This window comes from Meleagris gallopavo, chromosome Z, assembly GCF_905368555.1.
Source record: "Meleagris gallopavo chromosome Z, MGAL_WU_HG_1.1, whole genome shotgun sequence".
In the NCBI taxonomy this organism is placed as follows: domain Eukaryota; kingdom Metazoa; phylum Chordata; class Aves; order Galliformes; family Phasianidae; genus Meleagris; species Meleagris gallopavo.
Genome location: NC_139435.1, coordinates 7,304,912 through 7,330,683, shown reverse-complemented (window position 1 = coordinate 7,330,683; position 25,772 = coordinate 7,304,912). Strand labels below are relative to the sequence as shown.

Sequence of the window (25,772 nt, the reverse complement as noted above, 5' to 3'; positions counted from 1 at the left end):
GAGAATATATGAAATGAATCACTGGTGAAAACTGTGTAAGTTATCCAAACAACCCCCAAACAAATGAACAAATGAAAACGAACGTGGAAAATGTTTGGTTTCGGAAGAGATAAGACTGTGGAGTCAGACCACAATGGTTCATTACTATTGCAGAGCACAGTAGTTCAGAATATTGTCTCAAAACAGTAACATTAGAAGCTGTAGTGGAAAGTGCTTTGAGATCTGCCACATATGAATTCTCTTACCCGCACTCATGGGCTCCAGTGAAGTTACCAAAATCTCGTAACTTTTCTGCAGCTGAGAGTTTTCCCTTTATGAATTATTCTCTCTCTTAGACTGACAGTGCAGGATGATGCCAAACAATCTTGCCCATTGATACCTGTAAGCTATACTGCAGTGATGGATCTTCTAACTGTTAACATCAGATGAAATTTCCATTTGAGATGTAAAAGGCAAGAGTGTTTCCTTGATCTATTGAAATTGAGGAAAGGTACAAAGCAACTCTGCTGCAATCTTGGCATCCAAATTAACTCTGCACTTTCGAAGTTAATTCTTTGGGAGCAGTCATTCCTCTGTGGTCTCACCAATGCTTATCAATGGGAACACTTTGTTTGCTGAAAGCTTTTGTTTGTGCCTGGGACATGGCAGAAATGTCACCTGAGACCTGCAGGATCTTGTATTCCAGCTTACTGATGCAGAACACTTTCTTGTCTTGCATTTTGAACTTCTGTGAGAAAAGTAAGTGGTTCTCTGAATTTATTTTATTCATAATACCCTTCTTGAAAGCCAGTGACTGAATCTAGGGCCCTTGCAAGGCAGTCATGTACACTGATTTTCTTTTCCTAGTTGTTGACGAGAAACAGACATTCTGATATGCCTTGGTGTGCAGGTTACCTTGATGACCTGTTGGTCTGGAAAATACCCATAATTTCTCAGATATTTATAGTCCCCTAATGTATAAAATCTTTTAATGTTTCTTGAGCATTTTTTTCCATTTCCTTCTAATGTCTTTGGTTTGATGGCTCAGAAATTTATGACAATCATGGGAATATATTTTATAAGAAAGCCTTTTCAGTAACTGACTTGACTGAGCTCTTCCAAGCATCTGTGGTGAGCCCTGCATTATCTGCAGATGCCCTGGATCACAGATTTCCCATTTTTATTTTTATGGAGTGTGGCTGTATGCATGGAAGCATCTGACTGTGATTCTGTCTGTATTCCAATAATAGAAGAATTTGCCAAAGAGCTATTTGCTTACTCAAATATTAATCCAGTGAGAGAAGGATATCTGAAAGTATCATTTTCTTGCTGCCAGTAGCTGTCTTTGTGCAAACTCTTTTCAGCTATTTTTAATTCTGATGAGCGCTTCTGATTTTTTGGCATTCTTCTGAAGCACAGGGCTTCCAGCACTGATGTCCTAAAGGCTAACACTTACTAATCTTCCTTTAAGAGGAATAGGGGAAGAAAAAAAGCCCTACCAGTGGAGAATAGGTTCTCTTCCTTCCCCACCAATATGTTGGACTTCTTTGGCTGAAACTCATCCAGCTGTGTATCTTGGGATGCTCCACATAAGAAACTGAGAACACCTCCAGAATGCCAGCTATTATCCCGTGGTAGTAAGTGTGAGGATATAAGGATGAGAAGTTTATGTTTTATTTCCCCCAGGAGACTGTACTTGTAGAACGTCATGGAGCTTGTTTTTACCTGAAGGCGTATAAGCTTCGAAACAAGAGTGAAGCAAATGTGAATGGGTCACTGTCACTGCACATAGTTCTCCTGGAAAGACCCTTTTTTCCAACACAAAACTATTCAGCCAGATTAAGCATCTTAGTCTCCAAGAGTGGGAGAAAATCCCAAGCACTGTTCACTGGACTCCTGGAAGTTGTCTTTGCTTCCCAGTGGAACCATTCCAGGTCATTTATTTTATTTCTCTTGAATAAATATTAATCATTTGATCTGAAAATCTTTTTGTCTCCCAGTGTGTATAAGCTGGCCATTCAGAAATAGAGTCAGAATATATCTCTCTATTTAATAGCACCAAATGGATTTTTTTGTTAGAAATTTGTGTAGGAGTGTCCACATAAACATTCACAGCTCCCCGTGGTGAGTAGTTTCACAGTACAGGGGAACTCAGTGGAAAACCACCTCCTTTTGTTTGTCTGGACCCTGGTGGGCAGGAGTACAGAAGACTGCTAACATCTGAACTCATTTGTTCTGTTTCTGGATAAACGCATATACTCTGTCCTGCAATGCTTCCAGAGGAAACAGAGCGTTTGTGTCTTAGTGAGCCCTTGTATTTATCTGGCACAAAACAAGTCTCCCTTTTGTGTGAGAGGAAGGACCAAGCTGATCCTTTTAGTCGAGTCGGAATGTAAAAATGTCTATTCTTCCTTGTCTGATCCACCCCCCGTAGTGTTAAGGTACATTGTGCTGCTCTGTCATGGTTTATTTTGCAGGTGCAGATGTTTCTGTGTGTTTCATCTGGGACAGTGTTGCATTGTTTGCATGGTATAGCTTCCTTCTCTATTCCAGTGATCCAGATGGGAAGAAATATGAATGCCTGTTAATCTGAGGAGCTGTGGTTCACTTTCTAAATCTTGAATTGTAATGAGGAAAGAATGTCATTATCCATTAGATAGGGAAGGAGGAAGTTTCCTGTCTTACTGTGTGTAGATGTGTTGCATTTTGGTCTGGGTATGAGAGAACCTAAGCCAAGAAATGAAATCCAGACTGTAGGCAAAACAAATTACTTTTAATTTATTTCAGTTTTTACAGCCCTGCTTAGTTTACCTGGTCATGTCCTCTGCTTTGAGCTGTGAGGATTATTTTGGAATGCTGTTACTGGAAAAATAGCCAACCAGCAGGAAAAGCAGCAGAACACACCCTGTTTCAGACAACATTATTTGAGACCTTAGTGCTGTAAATGATGTAGAAATGTGCATGTATTAATGAGGGGTATAATAGGTTTCAGTGCAAGTGGGAGATAAGATGTGTTAATCTTGTATATTAAGTAGTCCTACAACAATGAACCTTATAATGAGGCTGTTACTAAATCTTTTCTTCACTGGCTTCAGTTCAGTGAAAGCAGTGTTTTTCAGTTTGCTGTGTTTAAGGGCAGTTTTTACAAAAAGGAACTAACTTTTTGAAGCCTTTGATGTCTTTCTGGAACACTTCTATATGTAGAGATGTATACAGCACTTGCTATGCAGAAGAAAATCTTTGCAACATTCTTACATGGAAAGATTTCCTTTATTTTTTGTTTTGTTTTGTTTTGTTTGGGGACTCCTCCTTGAAAATTACTGTTAATGCTTCTATGGAATTTGATTTGACCTCAGCTGCCTTTTAGGAAAAGGAGCGTTTGCATTTCTTTCATCAGCAGCACTGCAAACAGATTGTGTTCTAACAAGGTTAGAAAGACTGTCAAAATAGCAATAGTTCCAGAAGAAAAAAATTATCTAGAATGATCTGATCTGTGGTTTTTACATTCTTGCTGTTCTGGTTACAACACTGAAGGCAGTTCCATGAGAACAAGGTTTCTGGACTTGCTGTTTTTTGTTTTTTGTATTTCTGTCCATCAGTGTCTGTAGATTTTAATCTCACCACTTGTACCATTTGTGGTAGTCAGATACGCTCCTGTCTGAGTATGTTCTGGCTTGAAAGGGGGGAAAAAGCAAGCTGAAATATCCAAGTGCTATGATTTAACCCAGCAGGTGGCTCAGCACCACACAATTGTTTGCTTGCTTCCCAGTGGGATGGGGGAGAGAATTGAGAAAAACAAAGTAGAAAACATAGGTTGTGATAAAACTATTTACTAAGATAGAAAAAAGAAAAAGGGTAATAATTATGACATATATATTATAAATGTTTATAACAAATGGTGCAGAAGTAATTCTTTACCACACCCCGACCAATGCCCAGCCCTCGAATAGCAGAAAAGAGCAAGGTGAATGCCCATCCCTCTCAAGACTCCTTCCGCTTGATGTCGCATGGTAGGGAATGCCCCTTTGGGCCAGTTGAAGCCAGCTGTGCTAATTCTCCTCCCCCCAGCTCCTTGGGCCTTTTGCTGAGAATGGCCTTGGCTCTGTGCAGCACGGCTCAGCAGCAAGAATAGGCGTTGTTGTGTAAGCAGCATTGTTTTTCTCGTGGAACCAAACCACTGCGCCGTGTCGGGCGCTCTGAAGAAAACAGTTTTGTCCCAGCCTGAAACTAAGACACCAAGCTTGATGCAGGCTGTGTAAGATACAGAGAGGCAAGCATGTGGGATAGCGGCAAACAAAACAATTCTCTGTCATTGCCGGGTTTCCTTCCAGAGAGGATCTGACCAAGGAATCTCTTGTTTTGAAAATGGTGGGAGCTGCCTACTTTGCTAAAGCAGAGTCTGCTTTTCTCTATCAGCATTATTTCCATTTGAGAGTTGCAAGGAAAAGGTTCGGTGAGAGACATCAGGTATATAAAATTGAGAAGGATGATTGATTGTTTCCTGCAAAGGAGGAACAAGACAGACACCACCGTCTATTCTCAGGCGATCCCCTTTCTGATAGGAACTGAGACAAACACGATTAGCTTCATTATAAAAAGAGTTGTTGCTTTGTGTTCTTACATCCTCATTCTCTGAAAACAGACAACTTTTTGATTTACCGTTCTTTATTTGAGCTCTGCCTGCAATAAGTTCAGGCTTTACATTCAGTTCTCTTATGTCTTTTCATCCCCTTTTCTCCATGCATCTGACTCGAGCTCTCATTTATCCCGTTAAATAACTCCTGTTACTGCATCTAAACATAACAGGCTGAGAATCCTTTCTCACATACCTCGATTCGCACATAGGCTAAAGGCACCTTATCTCTCCTCGGGCCTCTGCCAGGAGCTCCATTGTCAAATTAGAGCAAAGAACATGGCTGCTCTAATATCAGGCAGTATTGACGTGACAAACGGCTTTGTGTAAACAGTAGCAATGGCCACTGGAGAAGATTTGTAATTCTCACAAAGGCCTGCCACTGAAACAGCAAGTCTTTCCAGTGATAGGTATTTTATGTAAAGCTGAGACTGCGTGGATGGAGGACTGTAATTTGAGGAGGATTGCACGGCGGATTTTCGTGTTTCAAAGCGAAGTGTTAGATCCCTCCATGTAAGAAAATTCACCTCCAAATTTGACAAGCGCTCTGTGCAAGTTTCGTACGGCGGGCTGCAATCTCCGGAGCGGTCGCTAGGTGGAGCCACAGGTTCATTTTTGCTCTGCTAGGGGCTGACCAGTGCTTTTGTCGGCTTTGCAGATGCACATATGGTAGAATATTATCATTTTATGGTTACAATTATGAGCAATTTGATAGAAAATGAAAGCTAAATTATGCAGTATTCCTTTTATTTGTTTAATTTTGTGCTCTAAATATGTAAAGGGGAAAAAATAGCGCTGTTTTTGTGTGGGTAGTGATAGGTGCAATACCTGCTTATTTGGCTCCGCATTCTGAAACTGTGCAGATTGAGATTATTTTCCTTAGTATGTGATGAAATGCGTGGTGTTGTTCTCTGGTGCTGGAGCTGTTTTGCACAGTAACTGTGTAGGACTGAATCTCCAGGCTCCCTTTTGCCACAAAAAAGGACCATATATTTACTGGCTGATACACAAATGTGTAAGTAACAAGTTCCTTAACAGTTTCTAGTGGAAGAGGCTGGGTAGCTGTGCCATCTAAGCAATTGCCAAGAGAAATCTTTGAATTCAGAAAGTTGCTATTGACATTGGCAAAGCTCCCCTAAAAGGAGCCGCTGTGTTAGAAACTCTAACTTACCAGTGAGGAAAATCTCCTGCCATCGCAGTTCTGAAGCCACACTCGTTTTTTTTATGACTCACGCCAGGACCGGTACCTGGTTACAGTGATCTGTGGGGTCTGTATTTTGAGCAATTAGGTTCTTAGTTTTTCTGTCATCAGATTCTTTATGGTAGCTGTTATGAAGGCACATTTTTGCTGGCGTAAGTAGTGGCCTAACTTACCTTGTGTGTGTGTGTTTTATTCTTCCTTCCTTTTCATTAGAAAAAGTCGTTAGTACAGCTGGGCTTTAGAACAAGCATTTATTTTCCTCTTACTTTGCTTGTAAGTATCCTTTTGTTTGTATTAATGAAGATAAGACCGAAGATGTGTTTTCCACTCGAAATGGAAAGTGCAAGTCCTGAGATGGTATTTGCATTTATTGATCCAGGCACATCTGCTGGCATATGATGGTGTGTGATATTTTTGTCCTTACCCACCTTTGAACCAGAGAACATGGCAGATAAGCTGTCCACTGTGATTGGCATATCCTGTGGAAAGGATTATTATGCACGGGATCAAATCCTGTACCCTAACCTGCTTTTGCATTTTTGAAGTATGACAGAGATTTCTCTGAGTCCATATGTGATGCTGGGAATTACTTTTAGGCTTAAATGCTTTCCTTGCTCTCTAGGTCCTACTTGTTATCTTTTTCTTTGGCCAGTTTTAGCTGCAGCATGTGTATATTGCGTTTCTCAGTGTTTTTCAGTATGTTTAAAGTGAACTTTGGGATTACATCATCTGGGTGGAGCAGAGCATCTTGGTAGATGTCTATTCATAGAAGAATTTGTTTCAAAATTGCACATACCAGAAATAAGACATACTGGTGAATTTAACCATTTGACAATTCGTTCAGCTTTACAGGAAACTATATTTTCTTTTATTTCTGTTCTCACCTGATGTCAGTAAGTCCAGAGAATAGGTTTGGATTTTTTTTTTGTCCATATGCTTCCTGAAATGTCCGGAGGACAGCCCTGGCTTTGTCCTTAACTTCGTGCTGAACTCTGTGGCTTTCCTTAAGGTAGGTAGCCATAACTTAACTAATTTGTATGCACCATATGCAGTCTTGGCTCACTTCAAAGTGTAATCAAGTCATGAACTAATTACAATACCATATTCCCAAAGAATGTAAATTTAATTTCCCTTCAAACAGAATGGAAATGTATTAAGCAATTCCTTGATATGAGAGCTGTGGCATTCACCAACGTAATGCTGATGCGTCAAACAAAAGTGAAGTTCTTAACTTTTGTGGACCGTACGACCTTTCTCCCTGTGCATCTTCCCTTTTTATTCTTGACTTACTGACTGGATAACAACATTAAAATATTCAAGTGGAAATTAAAACGTAACTGCTCGGGTCTTCAGTCTGGAGATCACTCTCTTATTGTATGTGACTCGCTTCTTCAGAGTGTTTTCAAAAATGTGCTTCCTGAGGATTTTGCATCAGGAGGAGATTGTGTTTTGAACTGAGGGGTCGTAATGCTCAGACCTGCGCCAGATGATTTCTTTAATACATTGAAAAGTGGCTGTGCAGAAAGTTCCCTACAGGTTCTTAGCATCGCTGTGCCAAAGAGTCCACATAAACTCAGTTATATAAGAACGAGTGAAGTGAAGTTGTTCATAAAACATTTTATTACCTTCAGTCTTTGCAGCATCTTCAGAGTTTAGATAATAAACCTTCGTAGAAGTTACTAGTCTTTACCCTTTCACAGAACAATGATTCACGTAGGTTCAAGACACTTATTTTATTTCTCTTAATTTTAAAGGCTGAAGAAATGTGTTGGTGTTGACTTTCATCTGTGCCCGGATGGTTTGATCCTGAAATGCAATCCTGTTGTTCCGTTTCTGAGATGAGGTTGTCAAAATGCAGGATTGTGTACGTGCTGAACACAAATGCTGTATTAAAATCAAATGTGGGTCAGCTTGCAGTGAAGTATGTAATTGTTTAATTCTAAAGGAAAGAGCTTAGAATATATCTTAGTTTATATTTTAAAGTGCTCCTTTTAGATGTTAATTCATTAATATCAGCAGTTTATTTTTATTCATATGACTTTTCATATGTAAGTAGTTGAAGCGGCATTATTTTAATCCTTTCTTTGGTTAGGAAGAAGAGGGAGCCTGCAGGTGGAAATCAGAATGACATACATATTGCTTCTTTCCCAAAAGGCATGGTATCTCTCTCCCATTGATATACAAAATATTAAGGTAGAAAATAAACCTCATTGCCTCACGTCAAAATACTGAGAAAATATCTGCTTGAATGATGCATGGAAAAACGTGGGTTCACTTCAGACTGAGCACACTTACAGCGGAGTTTGCCATGAGGCTGTTGTGGCCCACTGGGGTTCTGCAGGCTCTGCAAACTCTATTCCCTTGCATTCGAAGCATTTAAATGAAGCGAGCATTTAAATTAGACGAGTCTTACTTGTCTGAGGCATTTTGTAAGGCATTTTCGGGCTATTGGGTAACTGTTGCAATGCCACAGCACTGCACGGTGCTGAAATTATGGATGTAGAGGTGTGACTATCCTATAGATAGGAGCTTGCTTTGACATTTTTCAAGTTGTCGCGCATAGTCCAGCAGCATCCTGGAAATGGCATAGTGCCATTTTTCCAACCAAACTTAAAACATCAAAGCAAGTTAAATTCAGATAAGCATGATGTGATAGATGCTTTTCTGTTGTGACTGCATGACTTCTTGTGGCTTCTTCTACACTCCCATAGCTGGAGTGCAAGTGGACAAGCTCGTATCTTCCTGCAGCTATCTGAATAGATTTTTTTCTTTGGTGCCTTTCAGCAGCCTTGTGTAAGCGATACTTTGCAGCTTCTTCTTGCCACTCTAGTTTTTCCACAGACTTTGTCTTCAAGGGACTACTTGAGGCAGTGAAGAAAGTTTGGACTTTTGCTGAAGCTGCTAATATGATAACTAGTCAGCTTTCTAGATGCATGTCCTTAAGCAGGTATTAAAAAAACAACCCTGTTTTGTGGCTACTGGATTGTGATAGCAGATGTCAAAAATCTTTGTTTATCATGTGCTGAAATTATATCCCTGAAGGTTCCTTGTATCTCTACTGCAAAGTGGAAATTGTTGCTGATTTATTTAAATTTAAACTTGTGCCTGGTTTGACTTTCCCCTTCCTTTACGTGCTTTGCTCAACTTTGCTTATCTCTGTAGTGTCTCTTGGGCTATTGAGAATATAGGGGCTGAAGGATCATGTTGCTGAAAATGGAGATGTAGCTGTTGTTTTCTCCTCTAGACGTGGATCAGAATGGAAGGAGGCCCTAAGTCAGAGCTACAGTCAGGAACTATGGGGATCTGTGATCCCTTGTTATCTTTCTTTTTGATGCTTGGGAAGTTTCTTAAGACATGTCTGCATGGATGAACTTGTGCTCAAAGCTAACCAGCTGCAAGATGGACCTGGGCTGTTCATGCTGAGCCTGAGCTGTGAGTTGCTCTGCAGCTACAAGACTTCTGTGCTGGAGCTGGCGTGTGCAGCATGGGGCTGCTGGGCTGCACCTGTGTGTGCAGACGTGCCCAAAGGCTCCCCGTGCCACAGTTTCTCCAGGTGTAAAATGTGAGTGCTGGAGCTTGTGTCTTTCCCCAAAATGCTTGTGACAAACTGTTGAGGAGTAAGTCCCTATGGGAGGAGTTTTGTGACAGCACAGGAGGGTCTTTGCTGCTAGTTTCATGGCCAAAAAATCTCTTTATTAGTAGTGTTCTCCTCTTATGATAATATTTTATGGAATTTTTTTTTCCTGCCTTAAATTCCCATGATTGGAATCTGCTTAAATGTGTTCGTTCCCTTAAAATAAAGGGTGGTAAAACCAAGCGCTTCTTAAATGGCACAGGCTGAAAAGTCTTTCTAAAGAAAAGAATCCTCTATTTTTGTTTGTCTCTTAGAAAAACTGATTTGAGAAAGGCAGAACTTCAGCAAACAGCTCAGCCTTGAGAGTGACTTGGTGTTAGTACTTTTCAAAACCTCTCTTCTAGATGAACAAGCCAGTGAGTGTCCGAGCAGCTGGAAGGTGGAGTTTGCTGACAGAAAGAGATAGAGGTTGATCTGAAGAACTCAAAAGCTTTCTGGGAAAAATACCCCAGCTTCTAAGCTGGGCCTTACCGATAGTTAAAGAGGCAGTGGAAACACTGTGCTGGGAGTTGTACAGGAGGTCGGTGTATGCTACAGAGTGACGTTTTCCTCCCACTTCTTATTTTCTTCTAAATTCAGGGGAAGCAAAGGTCTGTGGCTGTCTGTCAACTTGTGAGCAAGGCAAGCGTGAGCAGCGTGAACTTTTTCAGCGAGGAATAAGGTGGTTTTGTTTGTTGTGGTCTTAGCAGACGCAAAAGCCTGAGGCATAGCAGAGGAAGAGCAGGACCAAGACTTTGCACGGTGGAGGGATCCACCAGACAAGTAGCTGCCTCTTCCTGCTGAATGTTTCCTCTGCTTCCTTCGTGCTAGTGCTTGTGCTTAACTGACCCTTGGATGCACTCATGCGGCTCACTAAGCCCTGGGGATTAGCGATGGGTTTGGGAGAGCTCCAGAGCTGGTGCAGATGGAGAGAGTGAGGCTCCTGGAGGGAGCTGAAGAGTGCCTTTGGCAGCAGCTGAGCGTTAGTTTGGCTGTGCGTTCTCCTGAAGCCTCACCCGTAAGAAGCTCTTTGTTCCCTGCCCAATGTTTCTCTCCCTGGAAATCTGCAAGCATGCCACCGCTGCGTGCTGGCCGTCCCTCTTCTCAAAGCCAGCTCTGCCTCCACTGAGGTTATTATCTCTTAAGAGCCATAAATGAACTCTTAATTCTATGACTTACGTTCGGTGGTGAAATTAACTAATTTATTCTGTAAAATATATAGTACTCGCCATGTGACATGTAAATGTGTCTGTTGAAATCTTAACCTTTGCATTTATGAAACAGAGTATTTTTTTTGTTCCCCCCCTCCCACGAACAACCTCAATACTTTATTAACAAACTGTGCGAAACGTATTACTGGGATATGTTCAAATGCATATTTCTTGGATATAAAACTACAATTTAGTGAAATGCCAAGTGCCACTTCTCCCAGGTAACTAACATCTTGTAAATCCAATATTTGTGCTCCTGAAAGCCTAAAGAAATATCTGATGTGAGCGTTTAGGCACACTCTGTTTTCTGTGGAATGCAAATCTGCACGACTTGTTGTCCTATTGGTTTTTTTCACCCTTATAACATTTTCTGTTTCTTTGTTTCTTTTGTAAAGCAGATGATGAAAATATTTATCATTACCTCTGCATTTGTCTAGAGACTGCGTTCCCGTTGTACATGTGTGCCCCCATAGCATCTGAAGGACTTGGATATTTTTGTGGCAGGTTTTTTTTTTGTTTTTGTTTTTTGTTTTTTGTTTTTTGTTTTGTTTATTGCCTGGCTAATTTGTAGGGGGAAAGAAAAAGAAAGAGATCATCTTGCTGCTTTTAGCAAAAAGAGTAAAATCTACTATTAAAACTTTTTTTTTTTTTTCTTTTTTGTAAGAAAGTATTCTGTAGTAAATGTACCAGCACATTACAGAGAATTACCATAGCTGGAGCTATTATACATGTGCCTGCAACAGCAACAGAAGAAAAAAAAAAAAACAACTTTTTTTTTCTCTTTTTTTCCTGTTTGAAGCTTGATGTTTACTTACTTAATGAGCAAAGCAAGGCTTTGGACTCTGGTGGCTGTACCAACATGTTTTTATTCAGAGTCATTGTCTGAATGAAGAAGATTTTCATCTGCCAGCACAGGAAGTTTTAACCATAGTTGGGTTCCTGACTGACTGAAAAATTTGGGGAGTACCTCTGCTGCCGTTCATGCTCGTGTTGACTGCTGCTCCTCTCACTTGTGGTCACATAACTGGCTCTTGGACGATTAGAATTTGCTTGCATGCTTTCCTTATGTTAATTTTTCATGTCATGTTTTTAAGCTGTGTTCTAAGTAAATTTGGCAGCTGTAAATAAGACGTGGCAGCATCACGTGTATAAAACACAGTTTGGGCATCTCCTTTATGGTACGTACATACCATGCGTGTGAGGGCAGTCTCACCTGGCTTGCAAGCAGGGCTGGTGGTAACATAATGGCAAGAGTGCGAGTGGGTGCACAGCCATCACTCGTGTCCCCCAGGGCCATTGGGGAACTTGGCTTGTCGGTGTGCCAGCAGTGCGCTCGCTGCAGGGAGAAGAGGGTAAAATCTGTTTGGTGGGGAGGGGGCTGCTGGAAGCAAAGTGAATTAAGAGGGCTGTAAAAAACTGATAAAGATACGACTGTCTGTTTTTATATTCTGCCACATAACATGGGTTTAAATGAATTTCTCTATAATTTGTCTTCAAATACCGACATTTAACTCTTAGGCTGTATAAATGAACTGGCTTTTTCTAGAGTAAAATTCATGCCCTGCGTCCAGGCTAATATGTTCACCCACTATAAACATTACTGCCTATGGTTACAACCGGAATAAAAAATTCCTTTTATATACATCATAGCTGGCAGAGACTCCTGAGACCACCACAAATCACTTCAGCCTTTTGGTGCTCTTTGACGAAATGAACTGAAATGTAAAATAGCCCAAGCTTCAGGCAGGCTGACTCTGGAAAGCAATTAGCTTGTTTAGACCATTGTTTGTATCCTCTTCTATTTCCAGATGCTGGGCAAATGTGGAGTAGGAACTCTCCTGACTGATCTAGCTTGGGCTTTAAAACCCAACCATTCCTTCCTTCCTAAAAGATTTTGCTTATTCTCTGTGTTGCCTTTCATTTAAAACAAAGCAAAACAAGCAAGCAGAAAATCCTGGCAAGTGTCCCCTTCCCCCAGAAGAAGAAGAAGGAGGAAAGGGGAAAAAAAAAAAAAAAAAAAAAAAAAAAACCTGAAAAAAAATCCAAGCAGGGTCATAACAGGGAATAACAAAGCAGTGAGTTATTTATGCAGCCATGATTGGCAAAAATGATTGCAACATGAATTTGCCCAGAAGCAATGATTAGATCATAAAAATGTTAAGGAAATCTGTAACTCAACACCATTTTATAGATTGAAGAAGTTTTTGTTCCCTACCTTAATTGCAGTGACTTGTTATTAAAGTATTTATTCAGAGTAATCTCTTTGGACAGCGAGCCCTTATCCCATCTGCATGCATAATTAAAAGTGAGGGGGGAGAAGAGGGAGCAAAATGGTTTACCATGCTACATGAGCAAGGGAGGGAATTACACAATGACAGGTGAAGAGCAGATTTATCTCCTGTTGGAATTTCAATGCTGCAAGCGAGACAGGACACTGTTGCTTGCTAATATCCTTGCAAACACCATAGCTGCTGCTTCTCCAGATTACAGTCCAAAAATCATTGCTGGTCTCTAAAAGGCCTGTAGCGCTGCATCTGTGGCTCTGGGTTTTTGAGCTGTTGGTGCTCTAGCAAAGAGATTGGATTTGGGTATGTGGGCTTGTGAATCCATGTCTCTGCTTAAAAATGGACTATTTACTTACTTGGCTGGCTATTTATTTATTTATAAATAAACATTGGTAGTGTCTGGCTTTGCTGAATACAAATCAGAGTGTTGTAATTGTTCCAGCTGAAACAATGTCATCACCTGCCTCCTGCTGTCCCTTTTCCAATGATAAAAGAATTTGGTACAATTCTTCTCTTTCCATTCTGAATAGAAAGAAGGTTGTACTTGAACATTCATCCTTAGACAGATTTATCATCATTAGGCAGCACTCAAACACACAATATCTGTTTTTAAATTGAAGTGTTATGGATCTAAATTGGATTTACACAGGGAAAGTTGCTTTATGTTTGTGTCTAACTATTCACTAAAGAGTATTTTTTCCTTAACTTCTGATGTCTCACCTATGCAGCAGCAGTACAGAGAATGCCAGGAACTTTTGAGCCTTTATCAGAAGTACCTAGCTGAGCAGCAGGAACAGCTGTCGCTCTCCCTCTCTCAACTCAGTGCTGCCAAGGAAAAGGAGCAGAAGGTAAGATTCTTTTTTTCCACCTCACTTTTTTAGGACATTTCCAGAACATTTTTTCTCTTTTCCTAAAACTAAAACTGAATTGTGTTGTCTTATATTGTTCAACGTTGATAACTGTTCTGTGATTGGTGTCCCATGGCCTTCCCTTAATGTGTGGATTGCAGGAAGACAAAAAAGGAAACAAGTTTTGGATCAATGAAATGGGTGAAGTTAATTGACCAGGTTGTAACGCAGTAGAAACCATTGGAATGCATGCTTTTGCTAAGGAAAAAGATGCTCCCTTGTTTTCTTCCCTTCTGTTTCTTAAGCAGTGAAATAATTGCAGTCACTATAGATACAGCCTTTTAAATTTTCACTGTAGCTTTTGATGACTGAAAAGGAGTTTACAGATGATGTGTTTGGTCAATAAGAACTTTCTCAAGCTTGTAAGGCAGCCCATCTGATTTGAGCTGTTTATAGAAGACCCATAATTATATATGCTGTTTAAAACCAGAAAACATTGACTGGAGATACAACGTGTTAAATTAAGTGGTAAAATGGTTCTCAGATGTATATGCACAAAGACTTGAAAACATGGTTGCCTGAGATTTTTTTTCTGATAACTAGGTACTTGATTTGTATCCCTGCTGATAGCAGATGATGCCCTGGAAATTAAAGCAATTTATGCAAGTGCTCTACCTGATGCTTTTACTTGCTATTGTCTTTCAGTAGTTTCCATCAGTGTATCTCCATTCAGAGCCTATCCTACCTAAAACAGACCATGCCTGTTTATGATTTGTACGCTTGATCTTTCTTTTCCTGATGAGTGTTACAGACTTCTAATATGGCTGGAGGTAAAGACACCAGCATAGCATTCAGAAGGTGGCCTGACTCTGTCCTCTCAGTGGTACCTGCTAACAGAATTGCACAGGCAGATCCTACTGCTCAGACGCCTGTGGAGGCAGAACTGCAATTTTAATTCTGTTCAGAAAGTAGCAATACTGTCTTCATTGGCAGCAGGAATTGTGTTTTACACATTTTTAAAAAATATGTTGCTGTTTGTCAGGCTTCTAGCTTTTACAAGCATTTTGTTCCCATTCTTTGGTATGTTTGTCTGCTATCCATCTTGTGATGTTTTTGAGCTGAAAATAAGGGCCTTTATTTTCTCTGAAAATGAATGGTGCTTGTGTTCCTCCCTGTGATACACAGCTCTCTGGGTTTCCTGATGGAGAGCCACCCAGAAGAGCCCATGCAGTCCAGCAGAATCTTGGCAGCTGATTTTGGGGTGATGCTGTTACTTCTCTGGGATTGGATTCTGCTAGAAATCTTTCACCTTTAGCCTTTCAACTTCAAATACATGTGACTTGTACTAGGTATGCATGCTACGAAGGTATATAGTCTAATCCCACCAACACTACTAATGTTTAGATGTAGATAGTAGGAAGCCTTCAGCCTATTAACTGTCAAATCAGCATCTGAAGTACAGCAATCCATGCTCGTCTCTCCTTTTTCTGTCTTCCTAAGTGCTGTCAGTATATGCACAGACTTCTGTGAGCTTGTTTTCTGACTTCATGTGCAAGTTCTATCAAGCTAATCTTCGATCCCATTATTTCTTTTCTTTATACTCGCAGATACTTTTGTCCACAAATGCAAATTCATATATTATTTCTAGGTTTCTCTTGACATTTCATTTACGGTTACCGAGTCTACAGTTCCAGGCTAACTGGTCTGAAATTACCCTAGCCCTCTTGCTTTGTGTGAAGCTTTGTAGGCATAGATAGAAATTGTCAAAGCATGCTTCAACCAGCCTGTCTTACAGCTTGCAAAATATTTCTAATCTTCCTAGCTTTCCTTTTCAAATTTCTCTTCTATGTAATCCTGGTGGACATGGAGTTTATTTCTTCAATACATGTTGCTTTAGTATTTGTTGCATTTTTCTTTTTTTCTTCTTTTAAACAGACACTTTGTGCTATGTTTCTCTTCACAGATCAAACTGTGGAGAGATTCACAGTCCTGGTTCATGGCTTCAGTTGTTTTTCTTAACATGATCCTTTACATCATAGCTTTCAAAACCAAAGCCAGTAGGCTGGTGTTCGGATGACTGTACTATTTCCATTCAATTTTTTGGTTCTGTCTTTTGTCAGTTGTCTTAACTGAACTGTGAATTCTTAGGATCATTGTTGGTCTCTCTTTGTTCTGTTTGAGTGCTGTCTTAACAGTAGTTTAGATGAGCATAGGGTTTGTAATTAGGTTCCTGCCTCATGGAAGAATGTCACAGGAACACAGCATGGAGGGATTTTGTGGAGGTAAAAAATTGGGAGAAGACCTCAAGAACTTTCAATTTACTCCAAGTGCTGCTCACTGCAGCTCTCTTTGCCCTGCTGAAGCTTTTATGCTCCCAATATTATTTATTTTAAGCTAAAGTTTGAAAAGGTCCACCTTGTTTATGCAAAAGGAAGCCTTCCTGAGCTTGAATCCTTGACCATGGGGAATCTTTTTGCTGTTGTTTGTTTTGACTGAGCTAAGGAAATCTTGGCTATTGTCTAGCTTTAAATCAATAGATACTAGCTTGCTACCTAGTTTTCACTACTTTGAAGTGTCTAGGAGAGGTAATCAACATTTTCTATTTCAGGTCTGATGTTACAGGGGCACCTGTGTCTCAGAGCAAGATGTTGCTCCGATTTTTCCAGTGTCTTGCAGAAAGATGGGACTGCATGGTTATACTGTGTACCAAAGCACCTCTTTGTTCTGCCTGTTATGTTTCTGTTCATTTCCCCCTTTTTCTACTTGTTTGTTTTAATTCATTCCTAATGCTACATGTGTATCTATCTGGTCATCCCTTGCTTTTTGCCTGTCTGACTCCCTTGTTCTTACTGTTCAATAATGCTGACCAAAAGCTGTCCCTGTCCCTAGATTTAGGTAGGAATTTGAAAGCATTTCTCTTTGGTGTTTAGATGCTTGGCTTTGATGTTGGAATAAGACATTTAGCAAGTCAGGAGGACTGCAGTGTTACCGAACTGCTGTGGCATTGTTGCAGAAAGATGGGATCGTATGGGAGGGAAGTGACTGCTGTTACTCTGCACATGTGGCTGAAATGCAGTCCTAGTTCCTAGCTGGATTGAACTAATGCAGCTACTTTGGTGTCCACTTTTGCTTTTGTCTGTTTTAGCATCACATAAAGGTAACAATTATTCTGAAAGCACGTTTTCCTCTGAGCTGATATTGCTTCTTTATAACGAAAGTCAGCCCTCAAAATTTAAAGAAGTATTCTGGTAGTAGTGAAATAAAAATGTGGGGAAAATGGTGGTGAGATGATTTAAGACAGACTCTCATGAAGTCAATAATCAGTAACTGGAACATGGAGCTTCCTTTTTTTGTGAGATAAAGTTAATTCCATTTGAAAAGATACTTAAGGTGACATGAATTGAATTATTCAAACTGGCCTTCTCAGCATTAACTCTAGGTTAATATCTCATGATGCCTCTGGTTTCATTATAGGAGTTTTAAGTACATAACTTTTTATAATAAATTCAATACCTAGAAGCTGAACTGAAATTGGTTTACCTTCTACCAACCCATAAAAAGAAGCATTAATTGCAAAGTGAATATTGAAGTGGTTACTAAAGTTGACTCATACAGATTCAAAGAGATAGCTCTTGTGTAATGGAAGTGAAGAGCTCTACTGAACAATAGGCTTCTGCCCCAGTGTTAATAGAAGATACCATACATATTAAAATGCAGTTAAATCTCTTCTATCAAAAGTGATTTTTGGATGTTCTTTCTGTAGCTCTCAACTGTTCCATCTTTGCCATTTTCAGAAGCTTTATGTGGAGATAAAAAGGGAATTGTTCTAGATAATCAGGCCTGACTTAGTTGTTGTACAGTTGCTGCTGCACTGCCATCTCAAATCATGGCAACAATCCAGTTTACTTTGGCAAGTTTCTGGCTGGTGAATCTGTAGATATTCTGCAGCCTAGGGCAGGATTTGATTAATAAGAGTTAGGCAGGAGTTTGAGTTTTTACAGGACTCAAATTCTGGAGATATTTTGCCTGAAAGAAGAATAATATCTGTTGTCTCAGCGTTGCCTATTAATCTTTGAATTTACTAGTACAGCTGGCAGCTTTTGTTTCTTATTTGTAGAAGATTATCCACACATCTGCTAACTTCCTAGATTTACATAGATTCTTGTTGTGTATGTGTTTTAAGTTTCAGTTCTTCCTCTTGTATGTAGAAATGTAGTAGGTGTGGAGTGTGATTGTAGACAGAAAGGAGTATCAGTACCTCATTTTTGATGGGATATTTGTTCTTTCTCCTTCCCATATACAGTATTGTCTGTCTTCTGATTAGTGTTCATATTTCAGTAATGCCAGGGGCCCTTGTTGGGAAGGGGTACTACTGTGTGCTAAGCACCGTGCCAGTATACAGAAAATTATGGTCTGTGTTGGGAAAACTGTAAAATGTAAAGATGACTAGCTTTTGGGGAGTAGGCTATATTTTTGATACTGCTTTTTTTTAATAACGTTTTCCCTTCTTATGAGTCACTTTTTCGTCCTAAACATTGTTTACACAATTACAGTGTCATTTCACAGTTAACTCCAAAGGAAGTCTTGCATTCTTTTCATGTCTGAGACTAAAATTCATGTCCATATCATTGCCATTTTTTGCCTTAATAAGGGCAATTATGTACTAAAGCTTCAAATATTAGTTCTATGTTTTCTTTTGATAAGAATATTGAAAAAAGTCAATCTTCAGAAGCCTTTCTGATTGTGCCCAGACTCCTCCATTCCTCTTCCTTCAGTGTGGGTCACCTCTAAACACACTCTTCATTCGCTGAAAGAAAAAAATCCCACATATGCAAAGGGTTTTGAGTGCTATAAGGTAAACCTGCATCATAGAATTTACTTTGTCTGTTTACCCAGCTGTACAGGAACAATGGATGAGCCTATCTGCAATATACTTGAGAACTGGGATAATAAATAAAGAATTAATTTGACTGTGAACGCAAGGGTACTGGAGTAATTTTAGGAGGCCAGACAAAGAGAGAGTTTAGCATGAGTAAATATTGGGAGTAGCCTTGCCTTACCTGTGTTACTTTTGGCAAATCCCCTGATCACTTTCTGTACCTCTTTTATCCGTGAAAGGGAGATAATGCTTTTTATCCTCATTCTTCCTGTTTTCTGCTGAGAACATTAAAGTTTGGGAGCTTCTTCATGTGTGTTCTAAGTGCTTAGTGATATTTCAGACTTAGAATCTGGAATGGGATACCATGTATAAGGAAAAAATACCATGTATTTTCTTTTCACCTATAAGTTACGAAGTCCTACTGGATTTACCTGTCTGGGTTAAAAACGTGCTAATACCTGACAGAAATGCAGATGAACATAAATATTTAAACTAAAAGAAAACATAAATATTTAAACTAAAAGGAAACATCAATACTGAAATATCTGTTTATTGCTAACACTGACAGTATAACTATATCTGCACACAATCCCCTGGAAAACTGTGCTATAATAGGACCACTGGGCACTCAAAAAGCCCCGTCTGCTCACATGCTGTGAATGATGCTGCATTAGTAAGTAATTTACTCTCAGCTCATTGCTTAAGTGAGGTCTGAGCTTGATATCTACACCACTTCACTCTCTCTTTGCTATTCGTCTGTTGTCTTTAATCAAGCTTGTCTCTAGTCTCTTGATTTTTGATCTTCTTTTACTTTGAAGATTTTTCTTTCAGTTTCATATGCGGGGCTTTAAAGACTATACCTGCTATGGAAATCTTTTCCTTAGGTGGACACTCATATAAGCTAAGTATTTTTGTGCTGAAGGATAAATCTGGAAAGAAGACAATGCCTTCCTTTCTAGCAAAACATTCTCTTGACCTCATAAGTTTTTGCTTATATTACAGCTGTTGTCAGATGAGAAGTTCCTTCTCTGTCATTTGAGGACCTCCTGTCCTTGAGGACCACTTCTGAAACTTAGATATTACAGTTTCTTCACTTTAACCCCCACTGCGGTTCTTGGGAGAGAGTTTTATGACTGTGCTCATCAGCATCTGCTACATCTCATTTTTAAGTGTGGGTGAAGCATCGTCAATGAAAGTTAGAATGTTATTTGCAGTCACAAATATTGTAATACGCTACAAACCTTAAGGAAGCAATCTTCTGTTTTGCCGTTTGCTTTGTTAGCTATGCATGTTCTTACCACTGTCAAGCAAACGTCCCAGCGACCTAGCAGTATGCTGGCACGCTTATTAGCATAGTCCATTTGACCTATGTAGATGCCTTTGATTCTGCTGTTTTTGTATTTTTTTGAATGTTGAGACTATTGACAACCAGTTTCTCATGTACTCCAACTTCCTTGATTCACCAGTTTCAGGTCATCTATAAACCACACTTTTTGCATTTCTCTAAGCATGCCAAGTATGTTATGATTAACATTACATTACATTCCTGAGTTTCCCAGCTTGTTGAAAACTAGTACTGGAGACATTCAGGTGGATTTGGACTAGTTGACTTGCAGAGTTCCCTTCCAGACAGAATTCTTGTATATAGTTCTACTCTGTGCTCTCTTATCCATTCCTCTTTAAGAGAGATCCTCAGGTGAAAACCTGTTCTAGTATGAAGAGAAAGCGCTTCTGAGCTAATAGCAGTGGTTTTACAACCAGGCCTTTATTTCTTACAGTGGAAATTATTAGAGTTGCTGTAAACTCATCTAGGACTACACAACCTAAATAACTTTATTCAGAAGTTTGTATTAGTGATTATAATGTAGGTTGCACAGTAATGCCTCTTATTCATTTTCATGGAAACTACCAAGAACACAAAAACACTATTTGATAAAAGAATTCTCATCTATAAAATACTGTTTTTTCAACAGTCACCACCTGTGCTTTTTCGCCAGGGATGAGCATGAGCCTGCACACCATGCTTCTGAAAGTCTGCATCACTGGGGGTGATGCACTGTTTCACAGCTGCTATGATGACATTGTTCCTAGGAAAATGTTGCCCACACAGTCCATCTTTCATTAGCCTGAACGGATGGAAGTCAGAAGACTGCAAATCTGGACTTCATCTTGTAGAGCTGACACATCTCATTGCCATTAATGATTTGATCCAGAAAACTGTCACCTTCAGCCACACATTGGTTCAGTAGCTCCTGTCAAACTTACGTATGGGTTGTTCTTTTTGTTCCCGTGTGAGCATTTGTGGGACTTACGTGGTGCAAAGTTGACAGTATTCCAACATTGCTCTTCCATGTCAGTCCATTTTGTTGGACTGTCCCTCTGCTGTGATCTGTCCCATGGCAACAAAATATAATGGAAGATTGGCTGGAACGTTCAATCTCTGTTGCTGTACCACCAACCTAATAAAATAGGAGGCATTACTTTCAGAGCAGACCTCTTGTATTGAAAGAGACATTGGTTACCATCTTTTGCCTGCAAAGCACAATATTTTTGTGAGTTGATCAGGTTATTTAATTAGAAAGGTCTTTGTTTAATGAAGGCCAGGTGACTATCTGTCCAGGGCACCCAAGGTTGGTCTTCATAGACAGAAAGATTTTTCATGAGAGCCATGGCTGTAATTTTCTTTCAGCTAAGAAGGTGGAAATTTGTTATCTGTCTGCACCAGGTTGATTGCCTGCAGAAATATCTCTTCAAGTTTTAAGCTTGAGTTTTTCATTTTGAGCTACAAGAAGTTCAAACTGAAATTTGTCTAATGCACAGCTTGCCATTTGAAATTTACAAAGACCCTACTGGACTCTCCTTCTTGGACTCTACCCACTACAGGACAAATTTTAAATTCTAGAGACAGATCATATGTATACATAAGCTGAATATATCTGCTGTGGTGCCATTTCCAAATGTGCATCTGTGGCAATCTTAATGCAAGATTGCATACATCGTGCATGCGTTTATGATTTAGAACTGTCTGATCTCTGATCCAATTAATGCATTAAATTTTATTTCATAACAGGTTTTTCATTCTCATCTATTAAGATGATGCCAGTAATATCTGAAATGTTCTACAGTCAGGTTTACTATAATACGTGTTTCTTTTCAGAGTTTGGAATGTATGTGGAAGAAGACACGCAGACTACAGTACTGTCGTTGACTAATGATTGTTCATGAGCACAGGCAGAGATAAATGACTATTTTTTTGCCTGTGCAGGAAAGTTGACAGTCTGAAACTTATGTAATGGCTAACCACACAGATACTTGATATCTTAGTGTGGCAGAGCCACTTCCTAAAACTTGAAGTAGGAGAAATAAGTTACACTCTCTGATTCATCTCTGAGGTCTAGATTATCCTGAGATTGAAATAAAGTCATTTCTAATCAGTCCACAATAGCTAAGTTTGATTCAACGCTGCATCTTTCCCCATCTGTTCCCCTCTCCTTAAGCAGCAGTAATCCTGTTGGCTGGAAAAGGACAAGCAAACTTTCAGAGTGACTTCTGTTTTCCAACATGCAGCCTCAAAAACTCTTCTTAATTTTTAGAGTTGTGTCATGAATAACAGTACCTTAGTTGAAGATTGTCAGCTTACGGTACATCTGATGAATGTCTCTGTTCTCAAACTTGAGATGGAGGACTTTTCACCATGATGTAAGGACGTTAGTTGCTTCTCCAGCAACTTGTTACTTCTAAGTCTCAGCAGAAATGCTTTTACTTGCTGTCATGCCAGAAAGGCCGTTTGAATCAGGAGGCATTCATGTTCATGGTTGCAAAACTGAATGAAATGAACTTGGTTGACTGCAAGGGTAGAGTAACCTATGAGCTCTTCTAAATTTCAGGTGGTAGCTGTGGAGAATGCTTCTTTTCCTGAGATCCATATCTTCATAACATAAACCTTTATTTTCATGGTGCTCCACTGTTACTGCAACTTCTTGGCACAAATCTTCTTTGGATATTTGTCCTTCAGTGCTCATTCAGTTGAGCACTCTGTGATTTGGTTTGTGGGTAGCTGTTAGCGTCCCTCATAATATCCCTACATATAGGGACATAGTTCATATGGAGTTGAAGGAGACAGCTCAGTTACTTTTGTCTGTAACTTTTGACTTAAATGTGTGTCCTCTGCATTTGAGACCCTAGAGCCTTTGTGGTTGAGAGGAAAAGAAGACCTAGGCTGCACAGCGCTGTTCACTTGGCTGCATTCGTGTACGTACACATGGAAGAGCTTGCTTGTATACCTCACCAGCACTGCTTCTGCAAAAACCTTCCTGTTCTGTGTGCCTGGGAGCATGTCAAAACATGATGTGAATGATGTATGCAAACTGGCTGACTTGTAAATAACTTCTTGTTTCTCAAACCAATATGTAGCTCCTGATGAAGACATAAACCTATGACTGAAGCATCAGCACAAGTTCAACATTCATACGTCACTTGATGAACCTGTAGGCAAACGAGGAGTAGAGTACCATTTATGGCTGTATTAATTTCTAATCTAAACTATATTAATTTCTATGTTTTCTAAATCTTAACAAAGAAATAAGTGCCAGTTTGAAGTGGGTTTTTTTGTTTTTTTTTTTTTTGTTTTTTTTTTTTTGTTTTTTTTTTATAAATTTTCTTACACTTCAACATTCTAGTTCACTCACAGACATTAGCTTTTTGCAGTGTTATCCTAAGCTCTTTTTCTGGATTCTGAAGCTTTTGGTAAAGTCAGAGCCAGTGATACCTCTGGTATAAGTCTCTTTTAGTTGAAGGAATAAGAGAATGGTTTTTAAATATTTAGGCCTTTGTTTTTTCCTTTAGCCATGGGACTGTCAATAAAAGGATGTGAGAGGTTTTGATTAATATTTTTCATTAGTTTTGCTGACCATGAGAATTCTGCACACAAGTGAGACTGGGACTGCTGCTGTGGTCTACCAAGTTGCTGAGGGCTGGCAAGCTCTTGAATTGGTATCTAATTCTGTTCTGTGGCATCTCTTGCCATTGAGTTTTTTAATTACTGTCTGGCTTAGTTTCATGCTCTTTGTATACCATATGAGGCCCACTATTTGTTAGAGCATGTATGCTCAATGCATTTAAAATGTATGAGTTAGAGATACCAGAAGGAGAGCTCAGCTATTCTGGGACTTCTCCATACATAAGTTAATTTGTGTAAAAAGGCAGCCTTTCTGATTGCTGTGCTAGGGAGAACAAGTGCTTAACATGGGGAGAACACTCCAATGCTGCATGACACAGGGCAGATACACGTATTGTATGATTCTCTTCACGGGCATGTTTATTCATCAGAGATAAAAGGGATCACATAATCTGAAATGAAGAGCCTGCAGTTCTGCAAGTAAAACATGAGAAGAAAACACCGGAGCTTCTATTAGCTAGACACACATCTATGCATTCTTATCAGCTGCTTCTTAAGCATTAATTCTATTCTAATGGCTTAACCAAAGTGCTGTCATTGTGACAACAGGCTTATTTATAGCTGTGGAAGTAAGTGTAGAGAAGCACAGGAAATTTTCTTTTTGGTACTTTGTTACTCAGGCTAAGTAGCTCAGTGAATGCCAATATATTAGAAAGTTACTTCTTGAAATGTTCTTTGTACCTGAGTGTGCAGTAGCCTCAGAAAGTCTTGGGTCCTTCTGCAGAACACAAGGGTGAAGATGAGAGACACCTCCAGAAGATGACTTGAGTGCTACTGATGATTCAGGTTAGATTAATCTAGGTATCTTGTTCTGAAATACTCATTAGTGGTTCAAATATCAAGATGCTCCTTTTACTGTTTTGTGAATGATAAGATGGCATCCTCACTAAGACAATAAACACTTTAACATAAAATTTATCTTTCCTAACCAGTAAATAAGCTGTGCAAAATAAAACGTGCTCTTGTTTTTCAGACTGAAACTTATGTCGCTGATGATGTTTACATCTTGAAGTAATCCCTTGTGTTAAAACTAGTAAATATTGCAAGTATTCCTTTTAATTTGCCTTCATCCTTTTGGACCTGTGATTCTAAGCTTCTGTGTGGGAGTATATTTCAAGTGGCAGGTTGCTAAGCAGGCATGACAAAAATGGGGGTATTCATCTTGCCCTTACTTTTCTTCTTATAGAAGAATGTGAGTGGTTTGAAATAAGAGGCTAATACTTCTGTTGCAATAAATGAGTAAGAAGGACATTAAGAGTATTGTGAAAATGTTTTGAAATGTCAGGAGCACTGTAAAATGGTGAGCAGGTTGTTTTGTAAAAAAAAATAAATAAATAAATAAATAAATAAATAAAAAGTGAACACAAAGCTAGCAAAAACCTGTCCATACCCAGTAGATGTCGTGGTGAAATCAACACATTTCAATTCCAGCACTGTTAATGCAGTGTTCCGTATTACTGGCCCGTGAACAGGAAGGTTTAAGGCACCTGAGTTGAGAGCTAAAGGGAGATGTCCCAGACCCCAAGAGTCTAGGACATGAGCTAGATGAGTCGCTTCTCAATGGTAGGGAGAGAAAAAGGTGTATGCTGCTGTCTCCTGAGAGCAAATGAGGTTTAGCTGTTTGGGTAGGCAGATGTTATATGAAGCTGGAAACATCTTGCTATCCGTGCTAGCAAACATGAGCCACTGTAAGCTTGGGGCATTGCTGGTATGGTGTCACAGACCCTTTGGGGCTGGAGGCCATTTTCCTCGTGGTGCCTGCACAAAGCCAAGTCAGGAGCCACAGTCATAATAGCACGATCATGCAATGAGGAAACTTCTTTCTTCGGTGGTCCTTTTCACGTAAGAAAGATTTAGATAACCCTAACAGAAAGCTGTTCCTCCCAGAAACTTCTTGCAGTTAAGGTTTTTACATGTATTTATCCCTTTTCACAAAGGGGCAATTAAACTCCCATAAGTCTGCCAAATTTATTACATTCTGTCTGCCTAAATATTTCCTGTCATTTCATTGAATGTGGCATTTTCCGGTTCTTTTTATCTTACAACTGCTTAACTGTCACACGTTCTCACTGAGCTGGCTAAATGTCAAGGGTGGAATAAATTATTATTCACATACTGTTATTTGTACAACTGTAGTATTTGGGTTGGGGACCAATATTCTCTTTT

The 25,772-nt window shown here is 39.5% G+C and overlaps 1 protein-coding gene across 9 annotated transcripts in view; it reads left to right on the top strand.

The window, feature by feature from the left end:
* The window catches only part of KIAA1328 (KIAA1328 ortholog), a 181,742-nt gene that overhangs the window by 58,412 nt on the left and 97,558 nt on the right, over positions 1–25,772 (top strand). For all 9 annotated transcript variants that reach the window (XM_085214415.1, XM_010725187.3, XM_085214413.1 and 6 more), the window contains one exon: positions 13,643–13,770. In XM_085214415.1, coding sequence (XP_085070541.1) covers positions 13,643–13,770 — 128 coding nt within the window. The remainder of the gene's footprint in view (positions 1–13,642; positions 13,771–25,772) is intronic.